The sequence below is a fragment of the Aythya fuligula genome, chromosome 3 (genome assembly GCF_009819795.1).
Source record: "Aythya fuligula isolate bAytFul2 chromosome 3, bAytFul2.pri, whole genome shotgun sequence".
In the NCBI taxonomy this organism is placed as follows: Eukaryota; Metazoa; Chordata; class Aves; order Anseriformes; family Anatidae; genus Aythya; species Aythya fuligula.
In genome coordinates, this window is record NC_045561.1 from 34,667,557 (window position 1) to 34,693,969 (window position 26,413).

The 26,413-nt window shown below is 41.1% G+C and overlaps 1 protein-coding gene across 7 annotated transcripts in view; it reads left to right on the top strand.

The window, feature by feature from the left end:
- Positions 1-26,413, top strand: part of DAAM2 (dishevelled associated activator of morphogenesis 2) — a 190,849-nt gene that overhangs the window by 138,959 nt on the left and 25,477 nt on the right. For 6 of the 7 annotated variants that reach the window (XM_032185840.1, XM_032185845.1, XM_032185841.1 and 3 more), the window contains 9 exons: positions 487-553; positions 1,732-1,849; positions 3,408-3,546; positions 5,009-5,067; positions 5,485-5,669; positions 6,571-6,888; positions 13,826-13,933; positions 16,791-16,823; positions 20,459-20,565. In XM_032185840.1, the coding sequence (XP_032041731.1) occupies positions 487-553; positions 1,732-1,849; positions 3,408-3,546; positions 5,009-5,067; positions 5,485-5,669; positions 6,571-6,888; positions 13,826-13,933; positions 16,791-16,823; positions 20,459-20,565 (1,134 nt within the window). The remainder of the gene's footprint in view (positions 1-486; positions 554-1,731; positions 1,850-3,407; positions 3,547-5,008; positions 5,068-5,484; positions 5,670-6,570; positions 6,889-13,825; positions 13,934-16,790; positions 16,824-20,458; positions 20,566-26,413) is intronic. The other variant, XM_032185843.1, reaches the window with a different exon arrangement.

Consider the following 26,413-nt stretch of genomic DNA (forward strand, 5'->3'; position numbering starts at 1 on the left):
CACACAATCATAGAATGGTTTGGGTTGGAAGGGATCTTTAACTAATCCACTGAATACATCTCTACTCCACCACATAAACGAAACCGCTTGTTAATGTTGCCTGACATGGCATGGACTTTCTAGATGCAGCTAATGTTGTCTAGTTAACAAGTATGGGGTGGACTTTCTAGAATGTATTACCAATGTAGGCATTGCATTAATCACAAGTGGAATATCCTTTTTCAATTGTATGTTTATTTTTAGACACTTACTTCAACACAGTGACTTAGCACAAGGGTTAAAGTACATTTTGACCGCAGCTGATCATTTCTTTTGGCCTGTTATTGGCCCCCATGGGTTGCTTTGCATACATGTTCCAACATTTTATGTAAGAAAGGCTTGCCAACTTCCAAGTGTTGCTTCTTCTATGGTGGCACACTTAGTTTAAGTCTGAATTATGCCATGACCATTGGTGGTTTTTGGTTTTCTTTTTCTATTTTCTCTTAGGCACTTAGATTTCTTTGAAATGGTCAGAAATGAAGACGACCTGGAACTTGCCAAGCGGTTTGACCTGGTAAGATTTTCTATGGTGTACCTGAACTTGCCAAGGCTGAACATCTTTTTAGTATCTTTGATGCAACTTCCCCTTGTGTTCCCTGAAAGCAATGATTGGCTTTGGTGCTGAGGGTGGCTGGTACTCTTGTTTTCACCATTTCTCATGTAGCATGTAGGTGATCTCTGATCTATGAGCAATTAAAACAATGATCACAGACAGGGCTTCTGCAATGCCTTTCACAAAGCCTTCTTTATTTTGTTTAGCCGAAGGTTCAGGAGCAGAGGTGGTTATCAACACTGTTAGGCATGTTTTCAGTCCTAACGATCAAGATGCATTCTAATTTCAGACATCTCTATTACAGGAGTATGGGTTCTTTACAGGACTTGGGCTCATTTTTGATGCTTTTCCCAATAGATCACAGGAAACTCCTGAATACTGCCACCTCAGAGACTGTGGAGAGAATCAGTACTTTAGAATGGGTGGAGTTTGAGATGATCATAAAACAAGAACAGTTTCTACAACCTCTAGCAACAGTAAGGGGCTGTAGGATCCAGAACAGTTGTAGTTTCCTCTTTTTTTGAATCAGTTCCTGCCAAACACTGATACAGAACAACTAATCCTTCCCTGCTTATTGTCTATTATTTATGCCACCAACTCCTTGGACCCAAAAATTCTCATAGAATCATTGGATGGTTTGGGTTGGAAGGAACCTTTAAAGATTACTTAGTCCAACTTCCTTGCAATGGGCAGCAACAAGCATCTTTCACTAGACCAGGGGGGTTGGAATTAAATGATCTTTAAGGTCCCTTCCAACCCAAACCATTCTATGAATCTGTGTTGCTCAAAGCCCCACCCAGTCTGATCTTGGACACTTTGAGTGATGGGGTATCTTATTTATTTATTTATTTTGCTTGCTTCAGGACAGCTCTAGGTGTCTTGGTGGCTCTATGTGACTTTCTAACCACCTTTCTAACCCTTTGCCTTGGGGATCTTTTTCTGTTCTGGAGTAGGTTAATGCATATCTCAGAGACCCATGTACAAGTTCCTCACTGAGATTATAGCTGGACATTGCAAGAGACTGCAGAGGTCCAGTTGCTGTCTCCATGTTGGTCTGACCTTTCACAGTTAGTCAGGCTTTCTTTCACTGTGCATGTTTTTTCTCTGACTTGTCCTTGCACTGCCTTTCCTCATTTCAGATCCACATTGATACAAAAAGTGCCTCTCAGATGTTTGAATTGATCAAGAAAAGATTGAAGCACACAGATGCCTATCCCTATTTGTTATCCATCCTCCAGCACTGCTTGCAGATGCCATGTGAGTACATCACAGTTTTCCAGAGGAAGGGGTGTTGCAGAAATGGGTGAAGTTTTGGCATGGGTGCAGGGTCACAGTTACCAGGACACACACTGCTTTTGTCCTCCATTCAGAACTTGGCAGTGCCTAAGGGACTTAGTATCTTGCACTGATCCCACCCAGCAGATTTTGTGCAATACTTAAAGCAGCAGCTTGACTTCTTTGCACTTACAAATAAAACTAAGTAGCTGGAGACATTCCAGTTAGTCACTGACAGAGCTCTTAGTGACTTTAAATTAAGAGCTTTAAAAAAGAAAGAGCCCTTGTGCTTCAGATCAGAGAATTCTCAGAAATAGACACCATTTTGAATGTTAACAAAATGCAGTGAGGAATTTTTCTGGTGAAACAATACAGTACTGAAAACTGTTCTTTCACTGGGAAATTCCACAATAAGTCTTCGGGCTGCTATCTTGTGGCAAAATGTCAGCTGAGGGCTCCTTAACTCAAACTGAAAAATAACATTGGCATTTGTTTTCAAGAGAGGTGATAGAAATCTACTTGTTAACTGTAATAAAGTAATTCAGTCATGTTTCAAGAGTGTAGCAGCTGCATGAAAGCATAGCAAGTTCACATAAGAACCACTTGCCTTAATCCTGTTAGGTATCAGGGGCTGGTTTTGGTTACTTTTAGCCATATTTGAACAGTCAAACTAAGAAGTCAACTTTAGGAAGAAGTATGCAGTGAGCTTTTTCAGGAGGTAGTGTGGTATGTTTTCAGGCACTGATTAGGTTTAAGAACTGCCATGCACAAATTCAAGCAGTTGTTTGTCCCAGTGGCCTCCTTGCTATTATCATTTAAGACAATACTTGAGCTTTGGGTATCGACCTGGAGTGTTTGGTGGCAGAAGAGTTAAGTCCTTCTAGGGTAGGACAGGATTGTACTGGAGCAATTTAAAATAATTTAAGGTCTAGGTTATGTAGCTTAGGGAGCTAAAGTGAATTTTATGTTCCTCTGGCTCTTTTATTTGACATCCATGGGATCAATCCATTTTGTTCGGTTTCTGTTCTTTCTCTCAACACATTTTGATCATGTTTGAATGAACTTTTTGTGTCAGTTGAGTTTCACTGATCTGCAGACAACTGAATAACTGAGTATGCAGATAGAACATCTAATTGTTTTTATAATGCTTGGTCACAATATTACCTAGGTGCATAAAAAAAACAAAGCAAAAAGCTATCAATCCCCATAAATTACTGAGTAACAGCCATCATGATCATGACAGAATCCATTCTGAATTCATCTAAAGTGCAAGCTGGAGCTAGTCTGTCAAAAGGATTGCACAGCCTGAACATGCAAGTCAGACATAGAGTTGCACATGCTTGTTATGTGCTGTTCTAATATGCCAAGTGTTTGTAAATAATCTGCTAGCCTCAAGTCAGTGTCAGGTTCTGTGTACTGTAATTTACTATATAAGAGATTAATATGGGAACCAGAAAGGAAGGAATGCCAGTTTGTCAGTAGATCTGTGCACTTTGTCATGAAAATTGAAGTTCTCATGGGTTGGTCATTTTCCATACAGATAAGAGGAATGGAGGAAATTTTCAGCAATGGCAGCTGTTGGACAGAATACTCCAACAGATTGTTCTGCAGGATGAACGAGGAGATGATCCAGATATAGCTCCGCTGGAAAACTTCAATGTCAAAAATATAATTAAAATGTAAGCTGCAGCATTATTTTTAGTTTCTCTTATAAAGGTGTAAGTATATGATAACTATGCAGATACTTTGGAAATAAATTATCTTATCTGAAGAATTACCTGTGTTAATTTACAGCTTCTTGTTGACTTGCTAGTCTTATAGCCAAATTTTCCTTTAATGATGTCTTCAACAGATGTTATTTTCTAGCAAATTCCTTGCTTTTGGTTTCTAATTTATTTTAACATTAGTTAGAAGAGCAGAGAAAAAAAAAAAAAAAGTGATAGTATAACAAAACTATCTCATTTTTCCTTTTTCTTTCAAAATGTTGATGAAAGCTTTCATTGATATTCTCCCCAAAATGTTGTCATTTCTACTTAGATCTGATTCCTCATTAATGAGCACGTAGTTTAGAAAGATTTGAAATAGTTGAAAATAGTCCCCATCTAGCACATAAAACCTTTTACCTCTCAGTAAAGCATCTGCATGTGTTCACCCACAGACTTGGCCAAGGGTTGTACCATTATTTTTTCCCATAGGGCGCATCATTTGAGAAGTCTAGCTACATTAGCTGGCTCTCATCTCTACTTCCCTGTTCACAGTCCTTTTTTAGCCAAACTTTTGGAGTCTCCATCCCATCCATCTACCTCAGGTAATTCATGGCCCATTAACCTTCTGAAATATCTACTGGGTAGAGCATTTTTATAGAACATAAGCCTCAGATGAAATCAAGTTCTTCTGTACTAAAAATTCTACAGTCCATCCTGTTACAGGCATGAGTCAAAATCAAAACTGCTTTCTCATAGTGGAAAAGTACACCGGTACTGATCTCTTTCTGTCTGTCTGGATATCAGACTCCATTCTAGAACTTGTGCCTGATCTTCCATTTCTACTTTCATAACTACTACTCATTTTGCGTATCTAATCAGTCTCCAGCATGCCCTGCATATTTTCTGTCAGTAATAGGAAATAGCTGTGCCAGTATGAGATACGAGCATTGCCTTGTTACTGATATATTACCCAACAGATAAGCATCCTCCCTTCTCTTAAGGAAGAAAAAAATAGAAAAAGGGAAAAAAAAAAAAAAGGAAAAAAAAAAAGGGAAGGCAATCCAGCCTTGTATTAATGATAGGATAATTTGTATCCCATGGCAGGATGATTTTAGCTATGACTTCTGCCTTTCAAAATAAGTAGCCTTGGGACCTTGATGGTATTACCTGAAGACATGGAAATGCCAGGATTTTTTTTCCCCCAGACATTCCTTTATTCCTCTTTAGGACTTCAAGCTACAGGATATCACCTTTTTAATATCAGCTGCTAACTACAATAAGGATCAGTATTTGGACCCAGACTGACCACTGGTATGATCCTGATTAAACATAAATTCACCAGGTTGTCTTTTGCTGATCACTTCACGCAATGGCCACTTGCCTTTTAGGCTGGATAGCTCAGAACAAATTTAAATGATCTGATTTCGTCTTTCAGGCTGGTGAACGAAAATGAAGTCAAGCAATGGAGGGATCAGGCAGAGAAGTTTCGGAAAGGTAAGTGTGTCCTTTGTGTTTGGGGATGAAAGAGAGGAAGAGCATGATTCAGTCACAGAGCAGTGGGCAACAAAGCTAGGCACAACTGGCTGTCCAGGTTTTCCTTCATGGACTAAACCTGCTTTGTCCCTTACAGTATATTTCGTCTTAGGATGAGTTTATCTGCTTCATAGGATAGTGCTTCCCTCAATCCTCATGTGAAGTGATTTTACAATCTAAGTGAAACTTGGGCGTTGCTCTATTGGTCACTGAATATTACCATCAGAACAGTCATACTCCATTTTCTTTTCTCTACTTTCATTAAACGTCCCCAGATGAACTGACAGAGTTGTCAACTTTATTTCAGTGTAACCTCCGTTTCTTTGGGAACTGTCCATGAGCTTTATTTCATTAGCCCCACTTACCTGTTCTTCCTAGATCATGCTGAGCTGATGAGTAGGCTAGAGAAGAAGGAGCGGGAATGTGAGACGAAGACCCAGGAGAAAGATGAAATGATGAAGACACTGAACAAAATGAAGGATAAGCTGCAGAAGGAATCCTTGGAGTTGCGCCAGACCCGCGACCAGATGAATGACCTGGTAGCTCAACTTAATGAGTTCTCGGTAAGAGACTGGGATTCTTCCCAACCTTGTTTAAAGCCTGCTAACAAGTGAATGATGAACAAAAGTACATTATCTAGCCAGCTGCAAAGATGAACACTTAGAAGCTGTTCAGCTTTCAGTTTGGACCAAAATCCCTGAGCTGGTGGTATAGAATGGGTAATGAATGAATGGCCTGCTCCATTCCTTCTTTTCAGCCACCCTCTCTGTAGAAGCTGCTGAGGCACACGTCCTCCTCTAGGCACTCTTTTTACTGCTGAGGTGGTCCTGATTGGAGGAATATTTTGGTGGAATATAGAGAAATCTCCCAGATATGAAAGCAAATTTAGCGACGAAAGAGGATTCCCATTGTGCTTCAGGAGGGCCTGTGCCACCCTGGAGCTCTGCAGAAGTGACATTTGCATCTGCTTCTTCCTGCCTGTTCCAGTAGTGTGCCTGAGCTTCAACTCCCAGGACACAGGCCTGAAGTTAGACACTGCAAAAAGCAGATTAATTCCCTCCTCCCTCTCCCACTTTGTGTTGGTGGGGCCTAATGACAGGTATTCAGTTTTTCAAACCCAAGGTTTAAAACCCAGGAGTTCAAAAGTTCATAAGATTGAACTTTTCTCTTTTTTCATACATAAGGAGAAAATAATACATTTTGGCTTCTTTTACTAGCTTTCTGTTTTTCTGAGCCATTTATGGTTCCCTTTTTCAAGCTCTTCTCCACAACTTCAAGGACTTGAAACTTTCTCTTAAATGAAAGCTGAGATTCCTCCCTTTATTGCATGGCTTTGAGTGCAGGAGGCTTTAAAGAAAACATCAAATATTTTGAGACTTGTAATAAAATCACATCAGCTGGCAACATGGAGTTATTGTGCTTTTTAAACCGTTTGCTTTCTTTTTCTCTGTGTTTTTTTTCCAGCACGGGGGCAGTATTTCCTTCCCACCCCCACCACCCCCTCCTCCAGGTGGCCCACTGGCTTTGTCGTCTTCTCTCATGTCTGAGAATTTGCCCCCACTGCCACCTCCTCTGCCCTTCTCCAGCTGCCCCCCTCCTCCTGCTCCACCACCTCCTCCAGGAGGACCTCCTCCCCCACCAGGAGCACCACCCTTCTTCAGTATGGGGGTGCCCCCTCCTTCAACAACCACCTTCAGCAGCAGTGGCACCAGCCTGAAGAAGAAATCTATCCCGCAGCCTTCACACCCACTGAAATCCTTCAACTGGGCTAAGCTGAGTGAGGTAAGAAGCTGCAGTACTCTCAGCAATTAATTAACTTTCCAAGTGTGAATCAGTGTTAATTAATGCCATAGTGACTGAAGCCAGTGATATTGTGGCTTTCCTTAGGCTGAGTCAGTAGGAGTCAGTAACTGTCCTGAGGGAGCCTCCCCACTTCTCCAGCAGCAGCACAACACATCTCCTGTCATGACCAAGGTGCCAGTTAGGTTGAGCTGCAGTGGAACTGAGCATACCAGTGGTTCAGCATAGCTGCAGTGGGACTAAATGTTGTAAGCCAGAGCTGGACATCTCCAGGGCTGGTATGCCAGAACTGCCCTCACTTGCACATCAGGGAAAGGGACGGTTAGAGCCAGTGCAGGCAAAGCACAGTGAGGACCAGCTTCCAAACTAGCCTCCTCTACCCTGACAGGAGCAGTCTCCAAGGAGAGAAAGGTGGCCTGTTTCTCCTCACCATTCACTCGTGGCCATGAGGCTAGCTGCCCTTCTCCTTGCATGGTTACAGTTTTGCCACTTGAGAATAAAACTCTGAAGTGGAAATAAAAGCAGAGGAATTGGATTCCTCCTGTTGCACTCATATTCTGCTATCTTAGTTGCCTTTACCTCCCTTCCACTTCTCTCCCTGATTTTTTTTTCATTTTCTCCCTTTCTCTTTAGGTCTTAATTTTTTTAACTGATTTACAAAGAAAAAAAGTGTCTGTATTGAGTTTGGATGGCTGCCTAGAAACCCAGGTTCTCTTTTAGACTGAAACTCACCCAGGGCCCAACTCAGGCATTTGGAATGAGTGTCCAGGGACCTCTGGAATGCCACAAGAATTCTCTCTCCCCCTCTCTCCTTTTCTTTAAAATAAAGTGAAGTGAAATATTTGCTGCACCGTCTGTGCTTGTCTGTCAAGGCCACGTGGGGGGTGTGGGAGAGAATGTAAAGACGGGGATTTATTTTCCTTTGCAGAACATGGGACTTAGTGCTCTGAAAAAAAAGAAATAATAACTAATATATGTGTATATATATATGAATATATATGAAAAAGGGAGAGCCACAGGTGTTTCTGTTTAGTGTACAGTAACTCTAGGCTTATCCTGCCCTCTGGTTAGGAGTGAAGGCAGCTGTACTAATAAAATTGAAGACCTGGGTGGTGAGGTAGGTAAAACGTGGTATTTTGAAGAAGGCAGAATAGATGGAAAAATGGACATAAGAGGGAGGAGTTTTCATTTTGGGGTGTTTGTGTTAGCATTTTGACCTAGTAAGGTCCCTGCAAAATTGCAGAGGTTGAGGTGTAGAGCTGCATTTGTCTTGTTCTTTGGGTACCCTTTGTTATGGCGTTAAATAATTCCGCTGTCTGCTGGAGAAGGTGCTGGATTTTGTCCACCTTCATCAGTTATCCTGGATTCCCTGCTTCAGTACAAGGCACTCATTTTCTGTTCACGTGGTTATGAATTTTCTGGGTACAAAGTCATGAGTAGGTCAGATAGCCTCATCTTGCATTTCTCTTCTATTGCAGCACTTTAACGATGTTCTCCTGAACTGTCAAAGTAGCCATACATAAAGTAATAAAGACTCAGAACCAGCATACTGGCGGGGGGCAGCAGCATATCTCCAGTTCTTGAGCATGGGGAAACCGAGGCCTGGAAGTGTGCATAGTATTATTTTATAATATTATTATAATATTATATAATAATATTATATTATTTTGGTTCATGGTAGCGCTTAACTTCCAGTTCATATGGATGCAAGTTTTCCCCACAAAAAAGTTTGAGAAAAAATACATCTGATACCATGTTTTTCTTTATCTTTAAAAGCTGGTCCAGATAGCAAAGTTAAGGGTATGCTTCCACCATGCAACACAGCAGGGTGCAGTGACCTAGTGCTGGAAACAGAGCTGCACATGCACTTAGGGCTGTAGCCAGATCGAGTATGTTATTCAGCTCTTTGCATCCCGTTGTGCCCACCCTTCTCAAAGTAGTTAGTGCAGGCTCTCTATCCTAAGCTGTGTAGTAAAAAGATGATGCTCTGACTGAGGCAGCCCACGTGATTTTGACCCCCTTTCTGTCCGTGGAGTGAAAGAAAGCTGACAGAGTCCTAGATGAGCGTGAATAAGGCTGACCACGAGGGATTTGTCCATGGTATACTTTCTTAGCAGAGGAATCAAGGCTATTCTCTGGGGCAATTGATGTGATTTTTATTTTTTTTCCCCAGCGCCAGTACTGTTTTAGGAAGGAAAGGACTGATCTGCTGGGCGTTACAAGAATGATCAAATATATTCTAACTCTTAGCAGTTGACAATAACAGATTGTCCGCAGTTCCCATGGGTACAATTAGAAAGAGCTTGATTGGAAAGTATTCATGCTTCTAACAAGGAAACTCCAAAAACCCACTAATTTCTTCTGGGAATTACAGATTTTGTACTAGCTTTGATATGAGCTGATGGTCAGTGGCAAAGCCATTTACATGCATACGTGGGCTGAATTCTGGTTAAGCCCTTCCACACCATAGCTGCATTCATACAGCACTGTAGCATTGTCTGTGAATTCCATTCATACAGCACTAGAGTACTGCTGGTGCCAAGGATCTCTGTTTTTCAAGAAAAAGATACTGCAGTGTAACTACTGTAATGCCCTGGAAAGATTCCTGTCTTTGTTTCTAAACAGAATGTAGAGTTTGCTCTCCCAGCCCAGATTTTACATAACACCCAAGATCAAACAGGGTCCAGACATTTATGGTTCATCCAAACAATGGAGTGGCTTCAAGCACTCTGGAACTATGGATTCATATAATTAACTCTTTAATAAACATAAACATATTAATTTGAAGTTGTCAAAGTGATCCAAGTCAACCGTCCACTGTGGTGCTTGTTATCTCATGGCTAGAGAAGAAATATCCCATTATGAGACAGGCTGGTAATGACTCCAGCAAATGATCCAGACCTGGGTGAACTTGTGCGTGTAATGTTATTGATTATTCTGATTTCTGGAACTTTCTTCCTTTAAACAGCCTGAGGATCACAGCAGACAATGATACAGGATTTCTGTCAGAAATTCAAACTTAATGGAAAGATTCCTACAAGATCTCTGTGTGAAGCTGCTCGTAATAACCTTGGTGGTGCCCAGTCCTACACTGAGATAAAACAGCTGTCTCAGTTAACAAAGATGCCAGAAATCCAATTTTTGTACACAGTGGATTTTTCTTCCATTGAGAAAAGGATCTGATATCAAGAAAGAAATTTTAGAATTATAGCATGGTTTGGATCGAAAGGAACCTTTGAAATAATCCAGTTCCAACCCCCCTTCCGTGGGCAGGGATGCCACCCACTAGATCAGGTTGCCCAAGACCCCATCCAAACTGGCCTTGAACATCCTTTTTCAGATACATAATGGAATTATGAATCAAAATTCTAAGGTTTTACACTTTTTGGTGGTTTAAATTTACAAACATTTGGAGATTGTCTGGTTCAGTATTTGCAGAACACACATAGTTTCTATGGTTTCTCTGGCCCTGCAGGATAAATGAAAGGCTGACCCAAAGTACTGTTAGCTTTCACATTTCTGTGAGGTTGTTGAGTCATGATGGATTTTGATGACTTGCTGCAGAGTATCATTATTTGTTCTTCAGGGTAAATAAAATCATCCATTGGATGTAGCAGAGGATAGCTTAATATGATTTCTAGCTCCTAGAAGCACTCCTATTCTCTAATCTTCATTGTTTTGTCCACAAATTGTGCTTCATTACAAAGGTGGAATAACAATTGTAGCAGCTCCAGTGAGCTAATTATTAAATGCAACTTACCAAAACTTCAACTTGATGGAGCAAATGTCTTGTAAATAATTGTTCTGAAAATAAGATATTTCCTTAACTAGTATGTACTACCATTTCGATAGAACTCTGGGAAAAGTAGTTCAGAGGGTGTGTTTCTTAAAATGGGCCAAGGCTTTGCAAAGCAGAGAAACCACAGGTCTTGGTAGACTTGTTGAATGAACAAATGCGTAAATAAATACATAAAGATGGGAGAAAGCATGTTGATTAAGTGACCTCTCTTTTTTCCTTTTTAAGGAGGAAGAAAGAAAGGGAAGAAGAAATAAGAATTTTCTTCATTTTAAAACTTTGAGTTAGGGACCATAAGTATTCTTTCTGGTGTTGAGGGAATCATTTATCATAGCACCCATGTTACACAAGTCTGTTTCTCCTATAACTCTCAGTCTCTCCTGGCTGATGACAAGGCACAATCAGCCAGTTAATCCATAACTGAGTAGGAAGAGGTCAGTGTAGGAAATTATCTGGCAAGAACAACAAAGTTTTCAAGGGCAGAATTTAGGATAGAAATAGAAAGGACAATCCCATTGCAAGCAAAGGTTGTTTATACCTATGCCTGCCTAAGTTTTTCTTTGACTGGACTAGTTAACTTATTTTTTAAGTACTAAGTAGGGTTTCTTGGGTCAAAGTTCTGTTTGTGCACACCATTGCAATGAGTGCTGCTTTGGAGTTTTGTCTTCATGCTTTATGTAGCACACAAACCAGCTTATATGGGATCAGATTTAACCCAAGTCTTAAAATGAATATGAATGAAACAGGAATCATTTTAACTTCCTTGGTTCATTTTTTTTTCTGGAAGATACAGATAAGAACCACTCACTGCGATCCCTTTGTGAGTCTCAGAACTGCCTGTTCAGGCACCTCTGCAATCCAGTAAGACCAGCCCATTCTGTAGTGCTTTCATCAGTCTTGCCATTCATGGGGAAACTTCACTCCCATGAGGGCTTTCCAGCCTGACAGGTAGATGGGCAAGACTCTCATAAGTAGCTGTCGCTTGAGTCACATCCAAGCACAGCATACAGCTCCTGGTGCCTGCCAAACACAGCACGTAGCTCTTGGCATCCCCAGGGTTCTGTCCCAATAACAACTCTATGGATGGTTCCTGAAGAAGGTCCAGAGCCTTTAAAGGTTGGACGTGGTGCTTAAGGACATGGTTTAGTGGGTGATATTGGTGATAAGGGTGATGGTTAGACCAGATGATCTTGGAGGTCTTTTCCAACCTTAATGATTCTATGAATTTCTGACCACTGGCTCCCCTCAAGATATATTTTTCCATCTCAGTGTTTGATGGGACAATCTGAAACAGGGAGGAACTCAGAGAAACATTCCCAAGTTCAAATACATCCCTTAGGATTTATAATGCAAGGTTTATAAGGCCAGCCTGGAAACCAAGTGAGATTGAACACCCAGCCTGGATGCTTCTGGCTGAGACTGGCAGTAGAAGCCAACATTAGGATAAAACAAAAATTAACTTTGTCTCATATTTCTTTAGCTGAGATGAGCTTCCCAAACTTGTTTGTTGTATTGTAGTCACAGGGTCATGTTTTTGCTTTTATGGAAAGGAGAGCCACACTGATTGCAAGGAGTGATACAAAGATATTGGTGAGCCTATTCAGGGGTATGTGCTCCCATCTAGCACACACTCTCACTGCAAACAGCATTGCAGCAATCTCAGCCAGACAGCCCGCCCTCCCTCCCCTCGGGCACTCACAGGCTGCCTCTGGAGGGAGGGTGTTGGTTTTCCTCCACAGTGTCTGCCCCGCCAGGAATTTCCTCCAGAACACTTCACACTTTTATTTCCCCCTCATTTCATTTTCTCATCAGATGTTTTTTCCTTACTCCTTGAGCCTTGTGGCTTAGCACATTTCCCTCATTCCTTTGATGACTGTGAATGGGAAGTAGAGCCTGTTCCTAATTAGTTCTGATAATGAAGTGTTAATGCACTTTGCTGTGTAGGTGCAAGTCAGGTACTTCAGAGCTGGAGCCTGTGTGAGGGTTTCATTGCCATTGCTTGCTGTTCCTGGCTTTCTCTCCACCGGTGTTCTGATGTTTTTTCATCTCCTGAGGTTTGCTTAGGTCTCTTTACAATCTTTTCTGTCCTTTCTCTTTTTCTTTTAATCAACACCTTCCTTATTTTTCCAGCTAATAAAGTATACATTAAATGTACACTTTATTAACTAAATGAACTGAAAGACAGTGTGGTCAGGTGTGAAGAGTCCTGAATGGGTGTGAATGAACCCTGTTCTGAATGGGTACTTGCCCAAAACTTATCCCACTCCATATGCACCTTAACAGTCACCAGGAAGGAGAAAGTAGCTCAATCATTGTGTCCTCTTTTCTGGCAAGGACATCTGTCCTGAGAATATCAACAGGAGACCCCAAATCCTCTCTTAGCTTAGTGTGACTGCTAATTGTGGCGGGGGGATTGGAACTATATGCTCTGTAAGGTCCCTTGCAACCCAAACCATTCTGTGATTCTATGATTTTATGATTAGATAATACTTGTATTATAAGAGCTTATTTGGTCCAGGGCTGGTGAACAGCAAAATTGAAGGAGGAGTCTGTGCTTTTGCATATTTCCAATTAGTGTGGATGATGCTCTCTCAGACATCTGGGTATAGCTTGTGCATGAGTCAAAAAAGAACTCAGATAAACAGGAGAGATCACATAACAGGAAACAATTTGACTTCAAAGACTCAGGGCCTTAAAAGTAAAATAAAATCTTAAATTACTTTAGCAGGCAGGCAGAAACCACACACCCTTTGGGGTTTGCACCAGAACCTGGCAAAATTTGCAGATGGGAATACATGTCTTGGGTTTGTCATACATTAGTGTCCTTCCTGAGCTTTTTCTTCGTGATAATGACACTTCTTTCATGTGACCATAACCATTGTGTTAAAGAGATGGTCAGTCCTGAACGAAAAATTACTGTAGAATCATGGATATTGCTTGAGATATGGTCTGCTAGACTTAGAATGTGGCCTTTCATCAGAGGCTTGCTGTGATGATTTTTCAGGCTATTTTTTCACACTAATGTTTAAAAAACAAAACAAAACCCAGCAACACCAAAATGGCATTGGATGTGCTTAGCTAAAAGGTTTTGCTATCTCATTAAAATACATCCTTTTCTTTCAGGAGAGGATCCATGGCACAATCTGGAATGAGATTGATGATTTAAAGGCATTCAAGGTGCTGGATCTAGAAGATTTTGAAAAGATGTTCTCAGCATATCAGAGACACCAGGTAGGGGTGGACTTTTCCGTACCTTGTCTTCCTTGAATTTCTGGAGGAGAAAGGAACACTTATTACAGTGATTTGGATTACTGCCCACCTGCAGTCAGGCTGCATTATTTGCTGTTCTGTCACTGTTTAAAAAATGACAACATCAAAAGAAGATGGGAGGATACAGTGGGCAGAGTATAACCTTCAGTTATCTTAATACTAATAGACAGCTCTGAGACAACAATCCCCAACAGGTAATGCTCAGTTTGACCTCAGCAGCCACTGGCTTCCAACAGCTCCTGAGCTTTATATTCATGCTTACTAGCCATCTTTTTATTTCTCTCATATCTTTCTACTTCTCTATTTCCCAAGGAAAAAGTCTGTAGTTGCCCAAGTACTGAAGCAAGGTGACTGCATTAGCTGTCTTTTGCTTTGTATATCTTTGTTTCTTAAACAGCCAACTGATCCAACTGGCTAGGTGACAGAAACTGTCTGAATGAGAGATTATAATACAAACAGCATGCTTTAAAAGTAGCCATTTATTAGAATGTCTTTTTTCCCTCCTCTTTTTCTTGGAAAGCAAGTCACCTTCAATCCATCTATCTCCATTGAATGAAATTTAGCAGGAGAGGGATTGTACTTGCATTCCCTGAACTCCCCCAGCTTTCATTTGTTTTTGGAATGTGCTTGGAGAAATTCAATCTTTGCTACTCTGTGGAATCAGATCATTGCTTTGGAATTTTAGGAAAAGACACAGACATAATTGCCATAAACAGCCTTTATGATTAAGCTCTACAGTGATGATGGTAACTTCATTGTAATTATTCAGTACCTTAGAATTAACACGCAAAACCCTTGTCTTTGGACTTTTCCATCTGGTCCTTTCTTTATCTCTCTCATTTTTTCCCTGTCTAATTCAATGACCATAATAAATAACTAATGAACAACTCTTCTGATTTACTATCTTACAACCATCCAGATAAGCATCCTAATGTGAACGTTGTACAATGAGATTTAATTTCTTATGCTCCTGCAAATAGCTGTTGCTGTTTCTGTGGGTCCCTCTCTTTCTCAGCCTGTGAATCCCATTCATTGAAATAAGAACTTGGTTCACAGAGGGAAAGAAAGGCACAGAAAATTGCACTGGGATTAGACCCTGTTGCCTACAGCTTAGTTACGGCAGTGAGCTCCTAGGAGTCACACAAGTAGCCTGACTACCATCTGTGCACAAGAGCAACCATGAAGGTGCCATTCCAATGTAGTGGTTTTGTGTCAACACATGCCATTTCAGGTGCAAACATTTCAGTTTCCTCACTAGAAACAACCTCCCAAAGCTTTGCCTCCTTTGGTCTCCAAAATCCAAAGCCAAAGGCATCCTGGTCTGCAGACTCTCAGAAGCAAAACATTAATGGATGTATAACCAACCACTGCAAAGTAGCCTGGCCTATTCAGCCATAAGTAAAGCTGACCTTAAACAGACATTAAACCTAAATCTTCCCACTGGAACAGAGCCATCATCAGTGACCTCCATGAGTCTCAGAAGAGTCCTCTTCAATCCTTATTAAGCACACTTTATGACAGTGACTCCAGATGCTGGAGTGTCACTTGTGTAAGCTCATCATATTTTTATGTAGTTAAGTGTATTGCCACCTTTCCATCTTTCCATCTTTCATTCTGATTTGACACTGCTAATTTTTTCCTTAAATATTCCATTGTTACTACTTTAATTTATACTTCCTATTTCATCCATACTTACTCCAAAGTGAACTGGATTCCAATCAACAAATCCTCATTATTTTTTTTTTTTTTAATTTTAAGTCCAGGCAACCAAAATTGCTTTTGAATCAAATTCTTATGAGAACTTTTCCAGTTGATTCACACATAGTCTTCTCTCCTCTTTTCTTTCTTTAAATATACCACTCTGGCCAAGTATGTGTTTACCCTGGGTTTGTGACTTTTAAGCTTCATCCAAATGTCTATAAAGAAAAATGTCAATGCAAAACTCTGCTCTTTTACATCTGAAATGTTGAACGAATTCAAATAAAGACATTTCTTTCTTTGCTGCTATTAACATGATCTTCATATTTTTTCAGTTTCATTTATATTAAACAGCTTCTTTTCTTTCTTCGTCATTTTTTTTTAATGTCAAAGGATCTTTTCTCCTCTCTCAAGCCCAGTGTGTCATTTTGGGTGCCTATCAGGGAAACCAAAATTGTCCAGCATACAGAATACTGGACCAAGAGTTCTTAAAACTTGTCTTTTGACTTTGCTCCAATCTGACTGTGTAATATCGACCTTTTGATTCAGTATATTTGATGTTTTCCTGGAGTACAAAATAAGTTATGAAACAGTTGGTGTTTGTTACCCAGTGGTGCTGTAAGATTTTTTTAGTGGTTACAGAGTGCTTTTGGCTATAAGTTGTTGGCTATAAGTTGTTAAAGGGTATAATGTGCTATTGAAACAAGTTGTTACTGTTAACGGCAAACTGTGCCTCTGCATCAGGAGAGGAGAACTGACCCTTGATTTTTAACCTTGGCAGTTCTTTCAGTAAGGCTCTGGACTAGATTTGTAAAGGTATTTAAGCATTATCGTAGTTAATGTTTCGAGACCTAAGAGATTTATGGTTTGGAGACCAAATTTATTCTTTTCTGAAAAGACCAAGAACTCTTATTTCCCTAACACCTGCTGATTTAAAATATGCAAAGAAATGCTGAAATACCTTTAAACCATCTGGCCCAGTATTACTTGCTAAGCATTTTATTCTCTTAGAAAACAGTATGTGTCTAAATTCAGCTGCCTTGTTAAACTTGGTATCCTTCTCTGTGACTGATTCTTGGCATGTTTCCTTCTTTGTTATTTGTGGCTGCTGCCTGCATAGGACCTGCTAACTAACCCCTCCTCCTGTAAGCAGGTGAGTATCACTGTCTGCCTTCTGATCCTCTCTTAGTGCTTGGGAAGATCAAGCACTGCACCGCACTGTTACAGGATCATGCCTCGTCTCATGCCAGTTTTTCATATGTCCTTGCACCGCTGTTTTCTGGGTGAGGAAAGTATAAATAAAATAGAAATTAAAAAAAAAAATAATCCTTTGGTTGTATCAGCTCTGCAATAGGAAGACATAGTTCCTTTCTTTCAGTTAGCTATAACCTCATTGTGCTTTCTGCCCATGTCTCTGTAGTTCTCTTTTTGATGATCCTGGGCAAAAAGACCAAGGACAGAGGAGATGTGAATGTGAACTCTTCTTTAACCATGATAATAATTTCTCCAGTGGAGAACAAAGGGGTTGTAAGGCAGCCTTCATTCCCACTGTTCCCATCTTTGGTGCATCTGCTTTGGACACGACTGAAGTCTTCAGATGTGTTCACCAGCCACAGGCTTCCTGATGAAGAAAATCTTTCTTTCTGTAGAACAAGGATGTACTTCAGTTGGACAAAAGGATTTGTGCCAACTGAGAGGAGCAGAAGGGTTAGACTAGAGGGAAACCTACCACATTTAGGATTGCTGAAAGCCTCAGAGAGTTCAGTGCAAGATTGAAATAGTGTTTAGATGATGCAGAGATATCAGACTGCCAGTGTGTCTTCAAACTGGCTACCTCTCACTTTATTCATCATCTTAAGCAAAATTTGTGGGAGAACTTTTGGGAAGAGCAACACTCTCATAAGGGATTTTTCAGATGTCATCCCTCATGTCTTTATAAGAAAGCAGTCCTCACTGTGAGTGCTCAGGAAACTGTATCTAGAAAGTTTCCTCTGCCACTGGAGGAGGCTGATATGATCTGGGTCATGAACCTGGGTTATCATCATGGCAATGTGCACCATGAAGCAAGTCAGAGTGATAGAAATGGTTCCAAAAGTATTGACAATTACTGAAACCTAGCATACTGCTGTGGTACCAGACCACATGTTCTGCAGTTCACCAAACTCAAATTGTATTTGAAACAGTACAGCAGTATGAGAAATGTATCCCATATGTCTAGTCATATCAGTAGTGAATTTTTTAGCTGATCTTTGAATTTGCAATTAAAATCTCAAATCTGAAATACTCTTTGAAGCATATAACACAATATTAGTCCACATGGAAAGTTGGTAAAGCAAGATGGAATAAAATGTAGGGATGTTGTCTATTAGCTTGACAGCAGCTCCAACTGTTCTTGCTTTGCGTGCTTGACTTATCTCACAAAAGCTGGTCACTACTGCCCCCTTGCTCCTCTTTTTCTGTCTAAGAAAATGCAGATAGTCCATATGTAATCTGTTTTCCTTCAGCTAAATTTGAAATCTGGCTTCAGTAAAACCTGAGGCTTCATCTGCTTTTGCTTACACATAACTCCAAGTGTCTATAAATATCCCTCTCCTCAATATGAGTTCAAGAGAATATATTTTTAGATGAGACCAGCCCAATCCTTGGTCACAAGGAGTGGGCCATGTCTGAATAGTTCAGGTATTCATCTCTGTTGAACCTTCAGGGCTGGGGAATTGAAACGAGATGGAGACTGTTACACCAATCCCCGTTACATGGCTTTAGGGGAAACCATCTGAACACACACACACACACAGTGCGTAGACAAGCCCTGAAATTTTATTTAATTTTTTTTTCCTTGGGATGGGTGCTGAATAATGGTAACCAGTTGTGCTTGTCTGCAAACACTAGCCAGTGAGGGGCAGTGAAGCTTTTAAACCAGGAGCAAAGTACAGACCTACCTTTCTTACCTCTCACTGTTCAACAGCTGCCTATTGCCCTATTCCCCTGACATCTCTGCATATCAGATAATACATCCTGAGGGTGCACTGCTCTTTGCTTTTGTTAGTTTTCCTCAAAAATAACAAACTTGTCAAATGCTCAACTTTTCCTTTCTTAGAAACACTATTTGATGTATCCCATAGAGATGCATTTTTTTTTTCTGCCAAGCTAGACACATTGGGTACCTCCAGCAGACCTATAGTGTGTGTGTCTTAAGGTGGTGCACTGTACCTGCTTATCAGTGCTGCTTAATATTGGTGGTGGCTCACTGCAACACATTTGCATGCAGTTGTCTGTTGTATGAATCCTTTGTATATCCAGTAGCAACACAAGCTGAGTGTAGCTGGTTGTAGCATGAACTCAAATGACAAGTAACAGTATGAATCTCTCTATGGCTTACATTTACATCTTAAATATTTGCATAAAAAAGAATTTTGAAGTGGGTTAATCAGGAGAGTAATAAACCGTTCAAAAACATCATATTAGGAGTTAGTAACTAAATCAGACACTAACAGAAGGAAGGCCTGAACTGCAGAACTTTCAGTCCTGGGAGTTAATGCTGGGAATTCCATGATTGCCATGGTCTTACATCTTTCCACGGGTGTCTGCTGCTGATCTCACTCAGATATGGGAAAGCGGGGTAGATGGACCTCTTGGTCTGACCCAGCATGCTTGCTGTTATGTCCTAACAAAGAAGAGAGATTGTTAGCTTGTTGGATGCATTCAAAGCTGGATTATACTCATTAGTTTCAAAATCTCAAGCAATGACAATATGGGTATCATGAAAATGCATTTTTGAAGAGGTTCCAGCAGCTGCTAGCTGGGAAGATAAAAATGGTCCTGTTTCCAATTTCCTCTTCTCTGTTGGTTACAAGGGAGCTATTATCGAGGATTACCACTTTTTATCATTATCTCTACTCCGTTTAAGGAATGGTGTTAAAAGACACTCAAAGTAACTACAGAAAGCCAATCTCTGGAAATGAAACAAAAGTCCTGAGTCTGGTACGTAGGCAGGACAAGGAGTCAGAGATTTCTGGATGGTCAGACTGGGTCTGCAGTTAGTTTTTATGTTCTATGTCAAACATTTTGGACTGGGATTTTCCAGGGTTTTCCCAAGTGGTGAGTTTGGCAACAGGGATATATAGAAAACTTTGGGAAAAGGTAGTTTCTTCATGATTAATGGTATTAATTCATTTTAAAAGAGAGGCTAGTTCTCATGTAGATTTTGACCTTTTGGTAAAATACATTTGTAAGATAAATGCCATCTTGTCCTACTGTTTGCATCTCCCGCATAATATGGATTGGACTGGCCCAGTGGCAGCCTTAAGAGACGGTGGGAGCTTTATTCCTCATAGGGCTGCAGCCTTTCAAAACTGCTGTGTAAACTCTGCAGGAAACATCCACAGAAGGATATGCTATGACACCAGTGGGCTTTACCATCATGTGCCCAGTTTTCCTGTCACCCTAATTTTACACCAGAACACCATAATAATACAAGTGATGAGTATAATAATACAAGTAGATGAGTCCAATAGGTTGGAATCAGGTCCAGTATTTTCAGTCAAAGATGATCTTACAGGTTTTAATGAGTTACTTCTGTTTGTCTAGTAATACAGGCTCTGCTTACATGTCTTCTGGCCTTCCTGTCTCCTTTTCTCACCATGTGGGTGGATTTTCTCAAGTTGGGATGTTGTGTTTTGTGTTTTTTGTTTTTTTTCATCACACTCAGCTAAATCTATCAATGTTGAGTGAGTAGATAAGGAAAAAACATGATACTGACTGTTTTCCCCCCTTTTGAATTATATGCAGAAAGAGATGGGTTCAACAGAAGACCTTTACCTCTCCACACGGAAGGTGAAAGAGCTCTCTGTGATTGATGGCCGGAGGGCCCAGAATTGTGTCATTCTCCTTTCCAAGTAAGTGTGCCGAGCCTTAGCTCACAGCATGTGCTGTGGTCAATGTAGAGGCAAGAGGGAATGAAATTTAACAAATGGACATGTTCTTTTCTCACCTAGACCTGCTGTCTAATACCTGTTGCACTTCAGACAAACCTCTCTTGCAGTGTGATAAAAGCACATGCCTTTGGTGAAGTGTTAGCTCTCTTACTACACACACACATAGTCACATACACATTTTGTGCATTGAACAGATAAACATAGACACCAGGATTTATCTGAACACTCATCACTAGAAAACTGTCAATACTTATAGGCAGATGAAAGCAGCTGCTTGGCAGTGCTTCTACTTCACTCTATGTGATGTGTCCCCCACGCTTTTAGTATGTCATTTGGCTCTGCTTGTTCTACATGTTGTTTTCTAAATGTTAATGTGAGCATCTCCCTGGAATACAGCAGTGTTGAGAGTGGTGTTCGTCTTTGTTATTTTTGGCACTTCAAGGGAAAGATGATAAATGTAAGAAGAGATATTCAAGAATTAGGTCTTGTATTTGCAAGGTAGGCTTTGGAAACCATGATCTGTCTTTGCATGCTCCTGCAATGACTCTAATGTCTTAAAATGTTGTGACATCAGAGCTCTTTAGGGTTTTCATGATTTTCTACCAACAAGAGTACTGGGCTGGATGTCACTGAGCAGCAAATTTGTGCAGGCACTGATCCACCCAAGAAGGTTGCTTTTTCTGCCAGAGAAAGGATAGCAAGGCTGGTGACAGGTGCTGGGAAACCTGTGACAGTACTGCACAAGTTAACAGTTTAACTGATCAGCAGAAAATACAGTTTCATGTGATTGCTTGTCTGCTCTAGCAAAGTAACAGTTAAAAACAAAGTTGCAGCCCGACCACCAGGTTTGGAATATGTTCTTTCCACTGCTTAGTGAAAACCATGGAGGCTCTCTCATTATGCTACTTATGTGGCGTTAGCCTGCATGTCAGCAGGACCCCTGCCATCCAAACTAGCAAGGAGAGAAGGCTTACATTTCTCTCCCTGCAGTATTTGCCAACACATGTCTTTGCTGGTGTTGGCAGCTGTCTGCAGACTCAGGCAGAGGGATGCTGAAGGTATGGGGGCAACAGGATTTTCATGCTGTTTGACAGACCTGTGAAAGTGTGCCTGGGTTCAGATTAAGTCATGTAAGCACATGAAACATTTCCTAGAGTGGTAACGTAGTGTGTGCAAGTGGCTGGGCTGAGGAGGATCCAGGAAGGTGACTCGCCATGACTTGCTATGACACGAGATGTTTATTTTTAAATATTTGCTATCTCCAGAACAGAAGTGGTACGGATGGCATCAACATGTTTGTCACCAATCACCTCTTCCACCATATAAATCTGGCCTAATCCTCTCTAAACAGTGAGAGAGAGACAAAGGACAGTCCCTGTGCTTTGTCTTTCCCCCTGTTGCTTCCAGAAAAGCGGCCTTGCAGCATTAGCCTTGCTCTTCAGGGTACACAGCATGTGGTCACTCCAGGTGTGCCATGACACCCGTCTGCTTCAAGTTGCTAGTTTGGACTCAAGAGCTGAAAAGCTGTGTTTTGTGTCCACCACCTTCTCCACTAAGAAATATACTGGTCTTATTGTTAGCAGGCCTAACATGGATGACGGAGATTTTGAGGCTGATCTCACTGCCCCTAAGGATCCTGCCAGTTTGCATCATACCCTGTTAGCTTTGCTGTGCTATGCTATGGGAATGGCCCATCAGCAGGGCTATCACTGGCTTAGATCATTTAATGTTTGTAATGGGTAGTGTTACACCCAGGATATCTGAAAGATCTTACAGCTTGGCACAGGATTGCTACTTCTTCCCAAACCTCCCTTTCAAAGCAACTAGAAGAGCAAAAATTACTGGAAACTAAAATTGCACCTCTGTCTGTATTCATGCCTCTAACTACTGTTTCTGCTTATGTGGATCTATTGTTAAAGATAGCAATTGGGAGGATTGGCCGTAGACAATAATTGACAGGATTATATGACTCCTTCGACCCCTTGCAGCTTATTTATTATTTTTTTTTCATTATTCCACTTCTTCCTCCTCCATTAGGTTAAACCCTGAAAGACACTCCCAGCCAAACCATCCCTGGCTGCTGCCATGTCCTTGCTTCTCCTGCAGCGCACCTTACACATGCACTTGTGGGTGTGCACACACACAGTGAGAAGAGATTTAAAAATGGTGACAAACAAAGAGAGTTTGTGCAACCCTGAGCTGGAGCTCCAGCATTCAGGTTGCCATAGCATCTGCCAACAGCTGTTTCCAATTTACTCTAACGGTGCATTTATCCCTGTAGTTTATTCCCCCTTTGTTTACACTAAACTGTCGTGTCCTTTAAAGTAAAATAGCTGCATGGGTTGGGTTTTCTTTCCCTCCACTACTCAAATGTTTTTGTTTTACTAACACTGTGTTAGAAGGGGTCAGGCAGAGCTCATATTTCATATGGTCCAACAAGCCAAAACTTAGCTAGAGTGAGAAATATACGTCTCTTGCTTTTCTTTCACAGAGAGACTGGAGCATGGTAGGCTGAAATGAGATGAAAATTGAATTGTTAGCTAATTTTTGCTGACACTTAACACTGGAATTTGTAAGATCTCCTCCTTGTTCTCATCTCTATTTTACAGAAAGCTTTATTTCAGCTATTTGATAACAACATTCAGTTTTCCTTCAATGGAAGGATGTACTTGTCCATGTTCAGTGGGGTCTGATGGACCCAGAACCAAGCTTTGTCCCATAGGCCAACTGTAAGGGTTTGAACAGGCACAAGATCAGTTGATCTCACATTATTTCCAGTAGGCTATAATTCAACCAAGACATGGAACCATCTGTCTGTGGTGAGTCCAGGCGCCCACCGTCTTTGAGTTTGGCTTTCTTAATGGTGTTTCCAACATACGGTTATTTCTGTCACACTGGAAATCTGCTATCCCTCATGAGTTTCCTGATGTCTTCAGTTTCCACCAGGCTGGAGATTTACTGTCAGACTTGTGTGGTCTGGAAGAGCCATCCCAGATCCCTGTGCTTCCCTGCTTTCACCTCACAGCTGGAAATTTCTCTGACCTCTCTCACCAGTATGGCTTCTCTCCCTCTATTACTTAAGCAACATAGAGTATTTTCACTGCTCTAGTGTTATTGTTGTAGCACATCTTTAAATGTTCTCTGCAGAACACGCCTATAGCATGCGTCTAAGAGAAATGCTCTGGTTCTGTGAGACACATTGCTCACGTTGAACATGGAGGTTGAATGTATATTTATGGAACATTTTTGCACAAGTTATTTTGCTTGAATTCCAGCAAAATCATTATGTCAAAGCTGTTCTGAGACGTGTTTGTTATTCCTGTGGCCCAGCTAGTTAGCAGAAACCTCCTCAAGAGGCTGGAAACAGTAGGAATGCTAGGAAAATGTCATAAATATAGTAGCAGGAGAAGGCTACGCAATCTAACTACATAAAAATAGTTTTAAATGTGAATATCATAGTCATTAGATACTGTGAACCAGGCTTAGAAGGCAGCTTTACTAAATGTTTGTGGCTTTCGTGATTGTTGATTCAAACATCTAGCAGTAAGGGAGAAGGGACCAGTGCATCATTTCCAACCAGAACACTAAAGAGACTGAGTATTTTTCTCACAGAGCTCTGCCTTCTCACAAGTTCTAAACCCTTTCAGCTCAGACGTTAACAGTACATGCTATTCAGTCAATGCCAATCTCCATGTGCTCCTTCTGCTGTGCCCCCAACCCCTGCATGCCTTTCTGCCATGTAGCCATATATTGTTCACCCTTATATCAAGGCAGATCCCAAGCATGATGGTAGTTTAGGGTACAGATCATATCCTGATGCAGAAACAGGTCATTGAACTTAGCAGTTCAGTTCCTTGATGTGCTGCCTTGAAAAACACTAGGCAATAAACACCACTTCTTGGTTTCCTGGAGGATTTTTTTGTTTTTAAGTAAATGTCCACAATAAATGACTTTAACTGCTATCCAGAGTATGATAAACCCCAGGGTTAAACTGAACACGTCAGCCAATGCTGTCCTGTCTTAGACCATGACCAGGAACCAGTACATAGGGCTGTCACAAAGGATGAACCACTGTCTCATCAATACACCACTGTAATTTGGAGATTGTCAAGTTTGTCCCTGCTTTGCTCTGCTTGGCTTGGAAAGATGGCCATCTCAGATCCTTCACAGCAGGAAACTGAGAGTGTTTGGAAGGAAAGTATCTTTGCCACTCATGAGCTTTCTCTGAAGGAGTAAAAGAAAGGCCTGTTTCTTTATGCACTTAGCAAAATACTTTCACAATGAAGTGCTAAAGAAAAAAAAAAAAAAAAAAAAAAAAAAGGCTTCAGTATCTTCTGGGTGAATTTGCAGTTAGACTAGCCTGACAGCCTGACATTCCTGAATGCTTCTTCTGAAGTAGAGACAGTATTCCCAGAAGGTAGCTATTTAACATCAGCATGCAGCTTGGCAGTCATACAGGACCTTAGGAGAGCTCAGGAGTTAGAGAAGCTTCGTGTCCCAAAGTTTGGGAGCGAATTAACTAGGAGACTGTGCGAAATGAGTTGTGGAGATGGAGAAGTCTGCAGTCAGCAAAAGCTAAGATTTGGATGAGCCGTACAAACTGGCTTTAGGATACAGCTAAGTATGTGCATGTGTGTGGGATCATGCTCATGCATGAGGAAGGGGCAAGGGCTATTTCACTGCTGCCCTCTGTACAAGCAGCAGCGTCACAACTACTACTGCTAGCATCTTTGGAAGCACTGTGGTTCAGTTCAGTTAGAAGAGGAAATGGTCTCAGTAAATGACAACCAGTCCCTTTCTCCAAAGAAAAAGGAAGAGTGGGAATGCAATCCATGTGGTATGGGATATTAATGTAGCTGCAACAAGATTCAGGGCTCTCTGGTAGCAGGCAGCCACACTTCTTTCTCAAAAGCTAAGCAAGATCCAAGGAACAAACCCATGAAGTGACTCACATTTTCTTCTGTGGGCTAGATGGTTAATGAGCGACAAATATTCTGTTTTGACCCATGGGAGGGAGGAATGAAGGGGGGAGGTTACTGTGACTTAAATCAATGGGTATATTTAAGAAGGAAAAATGAGCGAGTGCTGGATGTCTGTAAGGGAAGTTGATGTAAAACTGCAACATGTCTCCCAGGCATGTTCAGAGTCAGGCTGCCGGCTTTCTCCGAGAGGATGAAACAATAAACCACTTGATGTCTGCAAGTGAAGCTGGTGTTAAATCAGCCGAGGTGTCCTGGGGAGATTAGTGATGAATTACTCTGCAGAGTCAATAGAGATTATTTATGAAGCCGGAGGGGATAGAGGGAGGCAGGCTAAGTACCATATCAGAAGTTATTTGGTACTTGTTGAGTTTTAACATTGCTTGAAGATGACTCAAGCAGTTGGACTTCCATACGCTGCCACCAGATGTATGGGTAAGGGGAGAAGGAGGGAGCATTCTCTGTAAAGATCCTTTTTGTTGCTCATCTGACCAGCATCAGGTCAGTGTTAAACAAAACCACTGTCAATGAATGAATGTGTTGCAACTGAGGAAAGGGCCACAGTATTTTATTCTGGTCACGTTTGCTTCCTGAGTTAGATCCCTGATTTGGTTAAGAAGTGTGAGGCAGAGAGAATACAGCTTGGATTGTACATTGTTCTGAATTGAGTCATCTCCAGCAGCTGGAGGAAGAGAGCCTGGATCTGCAAACCTTGTAAGAAAGTCATTGCAGGCTTTCCAATAGATCCTGGAATTACTGAAATGTAATTTCTATAGTGTAAATTTCTGGGCTATAGTTCCACTTTAACTTGATGTCTGTCCCACGTGAGT